This window comes from Piliocolobus tephrosceles, chromosome 12, assembly GCF_002776525.5.
Source record: "Piliocolobus tephrosceles isolate RC106 chromosome 12, ASM277652v3, whole genome shotgun sequence".
NCBI classification, from domain to species: domain Eukaryota; kingdom Metazoa; phylum Chordata; class Mammalia; order Primates; family Cercopithecidae; genus Piliocolobus; species Piliocolobus tephrosceles.
In genome coordinates, this window is record NC_045445.1 from 95,126,964 (window position 1) to 95,140,485 (window position 13,522).

Below are 13,522 nucleotides of genomic sequence, written 5' to 3' on the forward strand. Positions count from 1 at the left end.
ATTAGGTGCCCTCCTCTGACCCAATAAGCTATGGTTATAGGAACATGACAGTTTTTGTCATAACCCTATAAATGCGGGAAGGGGAGGGTCAATTCCCGGAAAAGAGGGCCTGGGCAGACAGTCCCACAGGTGTCCATTATACTAAAAAACCTCCATTCCTAGGCCGGGCGCGGTGGCTCAAGCCTGTAATCCCAGCACTTCGGGAGGCCGAGACGGGCGGATCACGAGGTCAGGAGATCGAGACCATCCTGGCTAACACGGTGAAACCCCGTCTCTACTAAAAAATACAAAAAACTAGCCGGGCGAGGCGGCGGGAGCCTGTAGTCCCAGCTACTCGGGAGGCTGAGGCAGGAGAATGGCGTAAACCCGGGAGGCGGAGCTTGCAGTGAGCTGAGATCCGGCCACTGCACTCCAGCGCGGGCGACAGAGCGAGACTCCGTCTCAAAAAAAAAAAAAAAAAAACCTCCATTCCTTCCATCCTTCATCCCTTCAAGCCACTGCTCTCTCCTTTCACTGCTTGCTTGCAAGAGTTAACTATGTACACTGCCTTGCCATCTACTTATTCTTTGACAATCTGACTTGTTCCATCTCCACTATTTTAGAATTTATGTAGCTTGAAGCTTTTTTGCTTTTGCATCCTAATAGAGTATTCCCCTATCATTTATCCTGATCACTCTTGGGTTCTGCACTTCTGCATTCTAACTCTGCCTGCCATTATCTCCTACCTTCCAGTAAGTTCCAAGCCAGATCTGGCTACTACTCATTTCAGATCTTCTTTTCTGCTCTATTCCTGCTGAAAGAGTGGGCCGGCCCTGAAAGCCAGAAAGAAGACAGGCACTGCATCTGTTTCATCTCAGTATGTTGAAAATACATTTTTCAAAAGATTATGACTCTATACATCTGAAATTAGAGCCCTTGCAGCTATTTAGAAAAGCTCCCGACAGACTAAAACACAATGAAGTTTGGAAACCAAAGGCCCTAACCATAGGACATAGTAGATCTGGGAGTACCAAAAAGGGACAACTTGTAATGTAATTTGTGTTGGTAATTATCTCCCTGCCCAAAGCGATGCTTAGGGCAAGGATATTTGATTTTATTTTGTCTCTGCATTGCCTTAGGCAAGTAAATAATGTAAGTTTTTCTTTTTCTTTATTTTTTTTGAGATGGAGTCTGGCTCTGTCACCAGACTGGAGTACAGTGACGTGATCTTGGCTCACTGCAACCTCCGCCTCCCAGGTTCAAGCGATTCTCCTGCCTCAGCCTCCAGAGTAGCTGGGATTACAGGCACGCGCCACCACGCCCGGCTAATTTTTGTATTTTTAGTAGAGACGGGGTTTCACCATGTTGGCCACTATGGTCTCCATTTCCTGACTTCGTGATCCGCCCGCCTCGGAGGGATTACAGGCGTGAGCCACCGCGCCCGACCAGTTACGTCTTTCTTAATTGGGACCAACAGCTCTTTTACATATCGTCTTTCCACTAAGGGGAAAATCCTCCCTCCCGGGGAGTTTTAGCTCACTTTAGCTGAGTTCAGTCAATCCACTCTAACTTCCATTCCCATGATGCATCAATCCTTCCCCCAAAACTCTTTTTCCAGGAAAAAGCAGTAAATAACCTAAGCAGCTCAGTGGGATGCAAGGAGCTGGAGTGCAACTCCTAAACACTCATCATCACGCCCCGCTTCCTGAGACCCTGTGAGCACAAGGGCTGAGAAGAGTAGTATTCTGGTTCCTCGACTACATCCCAAGGCCATAGAGAAGACTACAACTACCAAGATGCCCCTTTCCCCGCCCCGCCCCCCCTCGCTCCCCTTCCTCCCGCTAGAAAGCGTGGACCACCGAGAAGACGAGGCAACATGGCTCCCGGAGGTGGAAGAAAGAGGCTTCACCCTTTCTAAAGCGCGAAGAAGAGCGACCGGAAAGGAGAAAAAAGAGAAGTGACTAGAGCCCATCCTCGCTTTTATCCTCCCAGCCTCTCCCGGGTCCGGTCTGCCTCTCCTCTTCTCTCTACCCAAATTCAATTTGTGGTTTCCTCTTCTCCCCGCCCTCATTCCCTCGCTTCCTCACCCCTCCCCTCGGGAATCCTTTTCCCGTCCCCCCTTTGCCCCCCGCGGAGTGCGCACGCGCCCGCCCCCAGCTTCGCGCCCAGATCTTCGCCTAGCCTGCTCGCGCAGCCGCTGTCTCGTCTGCCCACCGACGAAGCATGGGTGTCCAGGGCTTCCAAGAGTTCCTGGAGAAGCGCTGTCCCGGGGCCGTGGTGCCCGTGGACCTCCTCAAACTCGCGCGCACGGTCTCGCGCCAGCAGCAGCAGCAGCACTTGCACCGCCAGCTGCCGCCGACTGCCGCCCTAGCGCCCGGGGCTCCACGCGCCGCCAGGGGCTCCGCGCCTCTGCAACCGCCGCTTCCGCCCGCTGCGTTGGGTGCCTACTCCGGGGGCGCGGGGCCGACTCGGCACCATCACCCCGCTCACCACTTCCACCATCACGGCCAGGCGCAGCCCGGGTTGCACCCTCCGCTGCCGCCGCCGCCCCCTCCGCTGCCCGGGGCCCGGGTGCTGGTGGACGCCGGCTCGGCGCTGCCGCGGCTCTATGGCGGCTACCAGACGGATTGGGTGTGTGGCGGCCAATGGAACGCCATGCTGGGCTACTTGTCAGCGCTGTGCCAGGCTTGTGCCTATCCTGGCGGCGACGGCCTGGAGCTCGTGGTCATGTTCCCGGGGGGCCTGGGCAAGGACCGGCTGGCCGAGTGGGGCCGTCGGTGCCAGGCCGAGCGGCAGACAGCGCAACTGATCGTGGGACACGTGGGCAACAAGGGCACCCCTCCACCGCGGGCCTGGTTCCTGCCACCGGCCTGCCTGAGCCACTGCGTGAGGCTAGCACTCATCCGCTTCCGGGTCAAGGTGAGGGAGGGGCCGGATCTTAAATAATAAGCCCCACACCTATTCCCTCCCAACTAAATACCTAACCACCTACCCACTTACCCACTACCCTGCCTCCCATCTACCCACCCACCTACCCGCCCAACAGCTAACCTACCTGCCTAACTACCCTCTACCATTTTATCCATTTTCCTCCCCCCTTCATACTACCCCCTACGGATTCACTCACCTACATGGCCATATCTCTACTCATGTCATCCCAGTATCTCCCTTTAGGTTCCCTTATCCAATTGGCCTAACACTAGGTTTCAGCAGAATCTAGTCAGAATTTCTTTTGTAGCCTCACCTTTCTCCTGCTGTCTTCTGCCTCAAACTGAAATGCCTTTACCCTGCTTTTTCCAGTTGACATCTTTCTCCTGTGTCTCTTTCCAACCTCGCAGTAAATCACTTAAGCAGGTGTGAACTGAATACCTTTCTTCTACATTATTTTTCCGTCTTCACCCACTGCTGCTTTTTTACCCATCTGTCCATTCAGCCTTTCTCATTTCAACACGCATCTTCTTCCTCCTGCCTTAGCCTAAACACATAAACAAAAACCCACTGATTCAGTCACTGTTCAACAAGTATTAACGCACTGAGTGTAAGAGTTTTAAAGACATGTGAGACACTGCTCATACCCTTGGAAAGTTAAATGTATACACATGAAACATTTAATTATAGCAATGTGTATGTGATTATGCCTTATGGTCCAGACAGTAAGTACAGTTCCTGTTTTCTGTATGTGGGGTTGGTGGGATATCTTTGGACTAAAGTGGTCAGGGGAGGCTTCCCTGAAGAAGCGGACCTCACCTGGGTCTTCAAAGATGGATTGGATTTGAATGAGTCACAAGCTTGGGAGGAGGTTGCTTTAAGTGGGAGGAAGAAAATGAGCAGAAGCAAAAAAGAATATCAAGTGTGCAAGGCCCCATAGGCAGTTACGTCCAATCTGCATGTAGTTGGGTCACTGCATATGGGGCCTGGGGAACAGCTTGGCAGCATCCCCAGTTCTTGGCACCACTGCTGCTGCTCTGTTGCTTTCCCATACTCTTAGGTTTCAAGTTCCTACGTGTAGAGAATAGCAAGGCTTGGGAAGTAAAGGAGGTGGGCAGGAAGAAGAAAAAGAAAAGTAGTACAGGGTTGGGTAGAACGAAACCGCAAACCTGTTTCCCCAACCAAGGTTCTTGGGGGTTGTCCTTACAGTTAGACAGAACAGGGGATTGTGGGAATCACTTAAGAAGTGGTGGCTGCTGGAGTAATGAGGAGGAAAGAAGTTTTAGCTCAGAGACTAAAAGACCTAAACAGAGAAGCTTGCAATGGTTATAAAGGTTGTGTCTAGAGTTCAGTCATGCTAGACTCGTTCTCAGCATCAAATCTGTGCCTAGAGTGCCTAGATTATAGTTGTTTTAGTTTAAACACATCCAAACGTGAGCTATCTCATACAAGGTTAAAAAAAAAAAAGGCACACATTTGCTTGCTCTTCTGACTGAACATTTTAAGGTAGATTCTTTATTCATGGCCATTCTTTCCACTTTGTTTTCACTGCTACCACCCAGGCTTGTAAGAAATTTTTAACCTCGTTATTAACCTGGTTGCTGGCAATAGTGACCACATTGATGGAATATTTACTATGTGTTAGGTGCCGCTCTGTGCGCTTCTTTTAAAAAACTTACCTCATCATCCTTGCAATAACCTGTGAAGCAGTATTATCCCTGTTTTCTAAATGAGGAAACTGAGGCACGGGCTTAGAAACTTGCCCAAAGTCACCAAGAGATAAGTGGCAGGGCTGAGATTTGTGCCTATGTGGTCTTCCTCCAAAGCTCATACTCTAAACAACAGTGCTGCTATAAAATGAATCTTTCTAAAGTGCCACTGTGATTAAGTCATTTCCCCACTCAGCTAAACTCTTCCTTGGCTCCTGGTTAAAGACGGTTCAGGTCATTAACTCACTCTTTTATTAGAGTGCTTGCTGTAGGCTAAGTACTAGCTGCTTGCTGAGGACTGAGAGGTAAATAAGGGGATCCTGTCCTCAACGAGGACAAGGTTTAGTGAAAGAGATAATAAATTGCAGATACTGTGGGCTAATTGCAAATGATGAAAAATGTGGCCCCTATCGGGGGCATGGTTAATTCTGAGTAAAGGAGTGAAAGTTGGGGAAGGCTTCACCGATTGGTGTTAAGCCATGAAGAGGACTGAAGAGAGTTCAGATAGTGGACAAGGGTATGGAGACCCGAATAGCCAGTTATGAGCTCTGAATAGATTTTGATTGGAGGTTGGCAGGAGGGTTGAACACTGAGTATGGGTTTGTGGTTTCCAAAGGTTTTTTTGTTTATATACCCCATCAGTCAAAATCTTTTGAGAAGCAGCCCTTAGTGTATTTTTGTTGTACTTCACCACACAGTCTCATTTTCAAAATCCCAGCAGTTAATGAAAAAGATGGATTGAATAGATAGATATGTGATAAATAAGGTATAGTAAAAATAGTAGAATCTCAGTCGTGGGTATTCAGATGTTCACTGTAAAATTATTTCAACTTTGCCATATGTTGGAAGTTTTTCATAATAAAAATGTTGGGGAAAAATTCCCAGCAGTTCTCTCTAGTCCTTAGAAGCACTCTTGGAGAATGTAGAAATCTTATTCCCTGTTGTAGATTATAAACAAACTCTGATCTTTTTGTATTCTCCATAATGTCCTGTGTACTTTGGGTGCAGGGTACATTGTTTTTTTCCATAATGAATAGATCGATGATCCTAAGAGAATGGATTGTAGAAGTGACTTTTTAAGAGTGTAGTGTGGCTCTTAATATAATGGATTTAAGACCAGCTCTAAAATTGCATATCTAAAGTGTCTGTCAATGTTATCAATGAGTGAAGTCTCTCCCGGTTCCAGTCAGTGACTTTTTTGTTTTTATTGAAGTGATGAAGAACTCCCTGGATCGTAGCACAGACTTGAAAGGTATTAATAACCGATTGTGGTTTCCCTTTTCAGAGGAGTGTTCTACTGTCTTGAAGGTGGGAATTTTTCACTTGGATGATTTGCATGCCTACTCTTTCTTTTGACTGAATGTCAGTGCCTCAGAACAAAACCCACTACTGTATCTCTCCCCTCTCTGGTTTTGTTCTTCGGGCTAGACCACAAGATGGGCCTTTATTCCCAGTCTCATTTTCATTTGTGATACAGAAAGTAGAGGTGGAAGGATTAAATAATAGATAAGTTGCTGGGTTGTCTGTTTAGCTTTAGACAACTTCGGACTTACCATGAAAAGATCCAGTGTATATTGTTGGGATGAATTTTTTGATTTGGTTGGTTTCATTTATATGCTCTGCAAACCTTTGTAAATGATAATCAGTAGAAGGAAAATTAAGTAAACCCACAAATTGCTTGCCTGATTGCTTCCTAAGGGTCTCAGAAGTAGAGCAACCTAAATCAGTTTTAGATTGTGATTCAGGAGATAATTTAGGGTGATTAAGGGAATGAATGCTTTGTTTTAATGGTTACTGTGTAATTAGAAAAAAAAAAGATCAGCACATCAAACTCACCATTTCGCAGCTATACTTTTTTAGAGTGGTTATGATTAGATAAAATGAGTTGATTTAAAGAAAGATACTAAGTTGCAGTACTTGGATATGGCAGAAATCATGTTGGTGGTATATGAATAACCAGACTTGGAGAACAGGTATCATTTTGTGCTTTGGTTCTCTAGAATACGATAAAGCAATGGCTGCTATGCCTCCTGATTGTTTACTTACCATTAGTCGTAGACATTCTGAAAAGTCAATGACTTTTCTAGATGCTCTAGTGGTTGGAAAATAATCAAAATAATAATTACTTCTTAGGCAACAAGTTGTATATTAAAAGCTTTAAAAATATTTAATCCTCAAGAGCTTGCAAGGTGTATGGTATTCTCCCCCATTTTACAGTTGAGTAACTGAGATAACCAAGAGGTAAAATAATTTTTCTTTGTTCTAAGTACTAGTAAGTGGTGGATAAAAATTACTGTTCTGGGTTTATATTGCTCAAAGTTTACACAATCCCACCATCCTGTTTCCTTCGTTTTGTACATTCTTGTGTATGATTGTACACTGTTACTGGCTAGATAATATGTATAGATACATGAAGACAATCATAAGTAGATTTTTTGAGCACTTAGTTTGTGCCAGCATTGCTAAATGTACAATACTGCCAATACAAGGCAAATGTGTAAGCTAAGTGCCAAGTAAGTGAGTCATACAGTGATGTTATAGGAATTCAAAAGTAGTAATCCCTGTCCTTTCTACAGTTTCAGTCTCTGCCTCTCTGGTTTCTTTCACTTAGAGCATGCACAAATAATCTTTGAAAAACAAAAACTTCCCCTTTCTTTTCTAATTCCTTCGAGCCATTATCTTTATCTCCTTTCTTCCCTATTCACCATTATTCTTAAAGAAGCAGATTGTATTAATTTCCATTTCCTAGCCTAGTGCTACTTTATATCTGATGTTACTACTCTGAAGCTGCTGCACGCATTTCCATTCTTAGCCTTTCTTGGTCCTCTTTAAGATCATTAATATCAAGCCATCCTATTCTTGAACCGTCTTCCTTGGATTTCACAGTTCAACTCACTTCTGATTCTCCTTGTAACCCTCTAGTTCTTTCTTCTTTTTTCCTTATTCCTCTTCTGCCTGCTTCTTTAAATGTTGGTGCCCTCAAGGCTTCTGTCCTGGTCATATTCTTCTACTTTTGTTTCCTGAGCAATCTCATCCATTATGGTGGCTTTAAGTATTAATTAAATTCTGATGATTCCTATTGCTCTGTCTCTACCCTTGACCTCTCTCATGAGCTTTCAACACATCTTTTCAGCTCTCTACTACTTGATGTCTTTTAGGTCACTTAAACTAAAAACTACCCAAAATGGAACTCATTATGTTTCCCCAAAACTTGTTCCACTTCTGGTACTCTCTATTTCTATGAATGGTGTCTTTCATCACTTTCAAGCCAGAAGCCGTGGAGTCCTCAATTCTTCACTCTCCTGTCACTTCCCACATTTACTTGGTCATTGGATCCTTTGAATTCTACGTTAGAAATGTCTCCTGAGTCCAGCTACTTCTGTCTGTTTCCACCCCCGTTGCTTTAGTTCAGGCTACCAAAATTTCTTATCTGAACCAGGAAGACAGTGTCAGCTTGTTCCTTTACCATAACACTCTCTGGACTCCATCTGCCATATTGCTGCCAGAGACACCATTCTGAAAACAGAAGCTGACTCTGTTATATGCCCAAAGGTGTATTTGCCTACCCTACTGAGTCCAAACTTCTCAATATGGCAGACAGTGCCCTTCACAATCTGATCCCAAACTCCCTCCAGACTTACCTGGTGCTCACCTCTGGCCACCCCTGTTCCAACCATTCTATATTTTCTTAGTTTCCTAGACATACCGTGTCCTCTCTCATAGTATTTTTCTTATGTTTATCTTGACCTTTGCATAGCAAATTCCCCCTTATTCCTGCTCAAAAGTTATCGTTATAGTATCTTTCCTAGCCAGCCTCTGTCAGCTGTGGTAAATTAGCCTTCCCTTTACTACCAGAGTACTCTGTTCTTACCTCTCTCATATTTTTTTCTCTTTCATAGTATTTTCATATCGCTTAATTCTCTTTTAAATGAGTTTCAAGAGGGCGGAGATTTGCTCTAGGACTTGACATATATAAAATAATGTTTGCTGTGAGAGAGAGAGATTGGTTGGTTTACCTTTACTGACTGAATCACTGTAGAGGGCTTTACAGGTCAGATAAAGAAGAATTTAGAATCAATACTATACAATGTTATATATTAATTCCATCTAAATAAACTCAGATTGCAAACTGAATTGCCAAGCTCCTGTTACTCAGAAGTTTTGTAGCTGCTTAGCAATGCAGTTATAGAATATATTCCCTTTTAATGGTAGTAATAATGGCTACCACGTGGGCGAGGTACCTCACCAATATTCATTTAATCCTCACAACCACCCAACAAGAGAGGTATTAATCTCTATTTTTTCCTCTACTCCTATGACAGATTAAATCTCTCTCTCTCTCTTGTGTTTATTTTGTTTTTTGTTTGTTTTGTTTTGTTTTTTGTTTTTTGAGGCAGAGTCTCGCTCTGTGGCCCAGATTGGAGTACAGTGGCGTGATCTTGGCTCACTACAACCTCCGCCTCCTGGGTTCAAGCAATTCTCCTGCCTCAGCCTCCCAAGTAGCTGGGACTGCAGGCACATGCCACCACACCCAACTAATTTTTCTATTTTTAGTAGAGATGGAGTTTCACCATGTCGGCGAGAGTGGTTTCTAACTCCTGACCTCAAGTGATCCACCTGCGTCAGCCACCCAAAGTGTTGGGATTACAGGCGTGAGCCACCACGCCCGGCCTAAATCTCTACTTTTTATAGCAAAAAAAAAAAAAAGAAAGAAAACAGGCTCAGTGTAGTCACTGGCCCAAGGTTGCACTGCTAGAACATGGTTGGACCAAGATTTGGACCTAAAGATATTTGACACCAAAATCCTTCATCTTTAACATATCTCAGAACAGTGTAATTGCATTTTTATAGTTATATTTTAATAACTTTTTCCAGAACATTTTTTCCTATATTTAGTTTGTGTAGCATAATGGCTGACAACACAGGCCTTGGAGCCAGACTGCCTGGGTTTAGATCCCTATTCTTCTAAGTACTCATTATGTAAGCTTAGGCAAGTTACTTACTCTGTGCCTCAGTTTAACAATAATACCTACATCACAAATTTTGTTGTGTTAAATGATTTAAGTAATATGCTTAGAACATTATATGGCACGTAGTAAATGCCATATAAATGCCAGCTGCTATTATATTGACTAAAATGTCTTGTAGCAGGGCATGGTGGTGCGCACCTGTAGTCTCAGCTACTCAGGAGGCTGAGGCAGGAGGATCGCTTGAGCCTGAGAGGTTGAGGTTGCACTGAGCTGAGATTGCACCACTGCACTGCAGCCTGGGTGACAGAGTTAAGACCCTGTATAAAAAAAAAAAAAAAAAAAATACAAAATATCTTGTGCACCTAGTAGGTTGGACATTGATCACCTCACTCTCATGCTTTAAGCTTAGCATGGCATGCCATGGCATGCCTTCATGATCTGCCCACCATTATCTAGCCTAATTTTACCCCATTTTTCTTATCAGGACAGTGCTTTTCAGTTCAGTTAATATTTTTGAGCACCTGTTCTGTGCCAGACACTGTTCTAAGTACTATGAACAATGGAATTAATTTACTCAGACTGTGTTTATTGGACTCCTGTGTGCCAGGCAAAGTTCAAGATTATGAGGATACAGCAGTGAATAAAACAGATTTCTGACCTCATGAAACATATTCTAATGAAGAAGATAGACAACAAACAAGATAAATAGGCAAAAAATGTTTTGTGACATAGGAAATGCTGTGGAGAAAATGAAGTAGGAAAGTGAGATAAGGAGTGTTGAAGTCAGGGGTACAAAGCATGGTACCCTACCCTTCCAGGAGCTCATAGTCTAGTAGAGGAAACAAGGAAGAAAAGACTTACGGTATAAGTCCCCAAGATCCTTTCTCTGGCCTTTGTCATTAGGCCCAGGGACATAACCAGTAGAAGTGGCAGAAACCAGGATTTGCATACCAGAAGCAAAACCCTTGCCCATTCATCTGTATCACATGAGGAAATTACAAAGGTATGGCAAAGATGGCAAACTGGCAGCCCATAGGCCTTATGTGGCCCATTCATGTATTTTTGCATTGGCCCACATATTTTTTTTCCTTTTCTTTTTGAAAGAACTTCATTTATTTTCATTGCTCAATAGTGTTCACCAGGATCTGAAATCAAATAATACACTTGGACTGAATATTAAGGCATCATCTAGTTGAATGAATTGAATGATTATCATTTCCTGCTGTCATTTAACTTGCATTTTTTTTTAACAAGTTCGAATTTGTTGCCAACTTTTAAAAATAGAGAAATGTTGCAAAAAAGTCTCTTTCCAACTACTGAAATATCAGATCCTCTGGCAATACTGCTTAACCCCTTTTGGTGAACCACATGGTCTTCATTTATTGGTCTCTACAGCTCCATGGTGTCTCCCTGCCACGATGACGAAGTGCCACTTGTCATTCATGGTAGACATCTACAATGGCTCCCAATGATTCCCACCTCCTGATATTCACACCCTTTTGTAATCTCCTCCCATCCCCCCAGTTTGTGGGCTGGACCTAGTGACTTGCTTCTGATGAGCAGACTACAACAAAAGTGATGGGATGTCACTTCCAAGATTAGGTTATAAAAAACTGTGACTTCCATCTTGTTTGCACTCTCTCTCTCTTTCTCTCTGGCTCTTCTTGCTTGATCACTCTGATGAAGCAAGCTGCCATGTTGTGAGCTGCCCTATGGAGAGACCCACAGGAAAAGAAACTGAGGGAAGCCTCCAACCAACACTCAGTGAGGAACTGAGGCCCTCAGTCCAACTACAGTCCACAAGGAACTGAATTGCTGCCAACAGCCACGTACGTGAGTGAGCTTGGAAGCGGATCCTTCCCCAGGCGAGCCTTGAGACGACTGCAGCCCTGGCTGGCACCTTGATTGAAGCCTATAGGAGACCTTGAGCCAGAGGACCCAGCTAAGCCATGCCTGCAGATACTATGAGATAATAAATGTTGTTTTAAGCCACTAAGTTTGGGGGCTAATTTGTTACACAGAAATAGATAACTGAAACACCATTGATTGTTGTGCTTGTTCTTTTTAAATAATATTTTTGATGAACACGAAATATTTCTCATACCCACATCTGTGCAAAGTGAAAACAATCTTTTTTTATGGAAGAAGTTCACGTGTTTGAACAGGAGAGAGCCTATTTCTTTGTGGAATTGATGAATTTTCATATCCATCTAAATAAAATGTGTCTGTTGAAAGACTACAATTTAAGATACCATTTGAAAGTAAACCACTGTAAGAAATATCAGTGTACGGCCGGGTGTGGTGGCTCACGCCTGTAATCCCAGCACTTTGGGAGGCCGAGGCAGGTGGATCACCTGAGGTCGGGAGTTCGAAACCAGCCTGACCAACATGGAGTAACCCTGTCTCTACTAAAAATACAAAATTAGCCGGGCATTGTGGCGCGTGCCTGTAATCCCAGCTACTCGAGAGGCTGAGGCAGGAGAATCACTTGAACCTGGGAGGTGGAGGTTGCGGTGAGCCAAGACCGCACCACTGCACTCCAGCCTGGGCAACAAGAGTGAAACTCCATCTCAAAAAAAAAAAAATCATACAAAAAGGTTGAGTGCTGAAATGAAAAGAACTTAAAAATGTACTTGGAATTTCAACAGGCTATATTTCTAGATACAGATAAAATAAGTGATGCCACAGAAGGCAATTATGTATTAAATGAAAAAACTGCCAGGACTTGAAAGCCTTTTTTCTACAGTAGTTTTATAAAAGTGTTTGTCGAGTACAACAGAAATTGTGTTATAAACAAGCATTTGCAAAGGTAGGAAATACTTTGGCTCAGGATGTCAGACATTGATGGCTAAACATTCTTGGGACAGATTTAGTCAAAAAGTTAAATTATTTTTGGAGATTTACATAGCAGCTGGTTACAACAGATTAAAAACTGCATCCACATAGCTGTACAGTTAGCTGTATTCCTAGCCAGTGGTTCTCAAAGTACGGTCCCAGACCAACAGCACTGTACCATCTGGAAACATGTTGGAAATACACATTCTCAGTCCCTTACCCCTTTGGACCTACAGAATCAGAAACTGGTGGGAAAGGTGGGGGAGCTTATGGATCCGTCTCAACAAGCCCTCCAGCTGAGTCTGATACATGCTAAAGTTCGAGAGCCACTGCACTTAGGTATGATTCATGTGTTAAGAATTTGATGTAACCCGACTCTTGGACTCATCACAGGTACATCTGGAAATACCTGGATTTTGTGTGATGAGAAAAGTCTTGAGATTTTTAATATCAATTGGTCAAAATTAGTAAGTATGACTACAGATGGTGCTTCTGCAATAGTGTTTAGAACTGTTGGACCCAAGAAACAATTTGAAGCAGAAACACTTTCCGGGGACCTAAACTTAAAGCTCTTTCTGCTAAAAGCTTAGAAATGAATCAGTCAGGTCAGGAACTAGTAATTAACACGGTGGTTTGCTCCACAATTGAATACTTTGCTTGGTGAATTATTGGGTGCATGTTATGGAAATCTGCCCTATTACATGGAGGTTGATTGGCTTAGTTGAAGCATGGTACTCAAGATACTGAAAAAAATGACTTGGCATCCAAAGGGCATTCACCACACCCGCAGAGAGTGAAATAAAATATTTGGCTTGTTTGGTTGATTTTACAACTCATCTAGACACTGAATAAAAACAGCATTGTTCAGAAATACCTTCACAAATGTATGGTTGTACTTGCTTGTTCCTAGCAAAATTATGCCTTTGAGAAACTCATTTGGCAAGAGATAAACTGGCTGACTTTTCTTTGCTGAAATTGGTTTCCAAGAATTGAAGGTGATGGCCTGAATTACATTCCCACAGTTGTGAAGTTGTCTGTTGAATTCCAGAAAAGGTTCTCTGACATATTTGATGAAAATGAACTAATATTGTTCAATTAGCC

At 43.5% G+C, this 13,522-nt stretch overlaps 1 protein-coding gene across 3 annotated transcripts in view; it reads left to right on the forward strand.

Annotated features, from left to right (window-relative positions):
* Window positions 1-1,828: 1,828 nt before the first annotated feature.
* FAM120C (family with sequence similarity 120C) overlaps window positions 1,829-13,522 on the forward strand; it is a 129,656-nt gene continuing 117,962 nt past the window's right edge. For 2 of the 3 annotated variants that reach the window (XM_023202478.2, XM_023202480.2), the window contains exon 1: window positions 1,829-2,898. In XM_023202478.2, the coding sequence (XP_023058246.1) occupies window positions 2,203-2,898 (696 nt within the window). In that variant the 5' untranslated portion in view covers window positions 1,829-2,202. Of the gene's footprint in view, window positions 2,899-11,272; window positions 11,631-13,522 lie in introns of those variants that run through there. The other variant, XM_023202479.2, reaches the window with a different exon arrangement.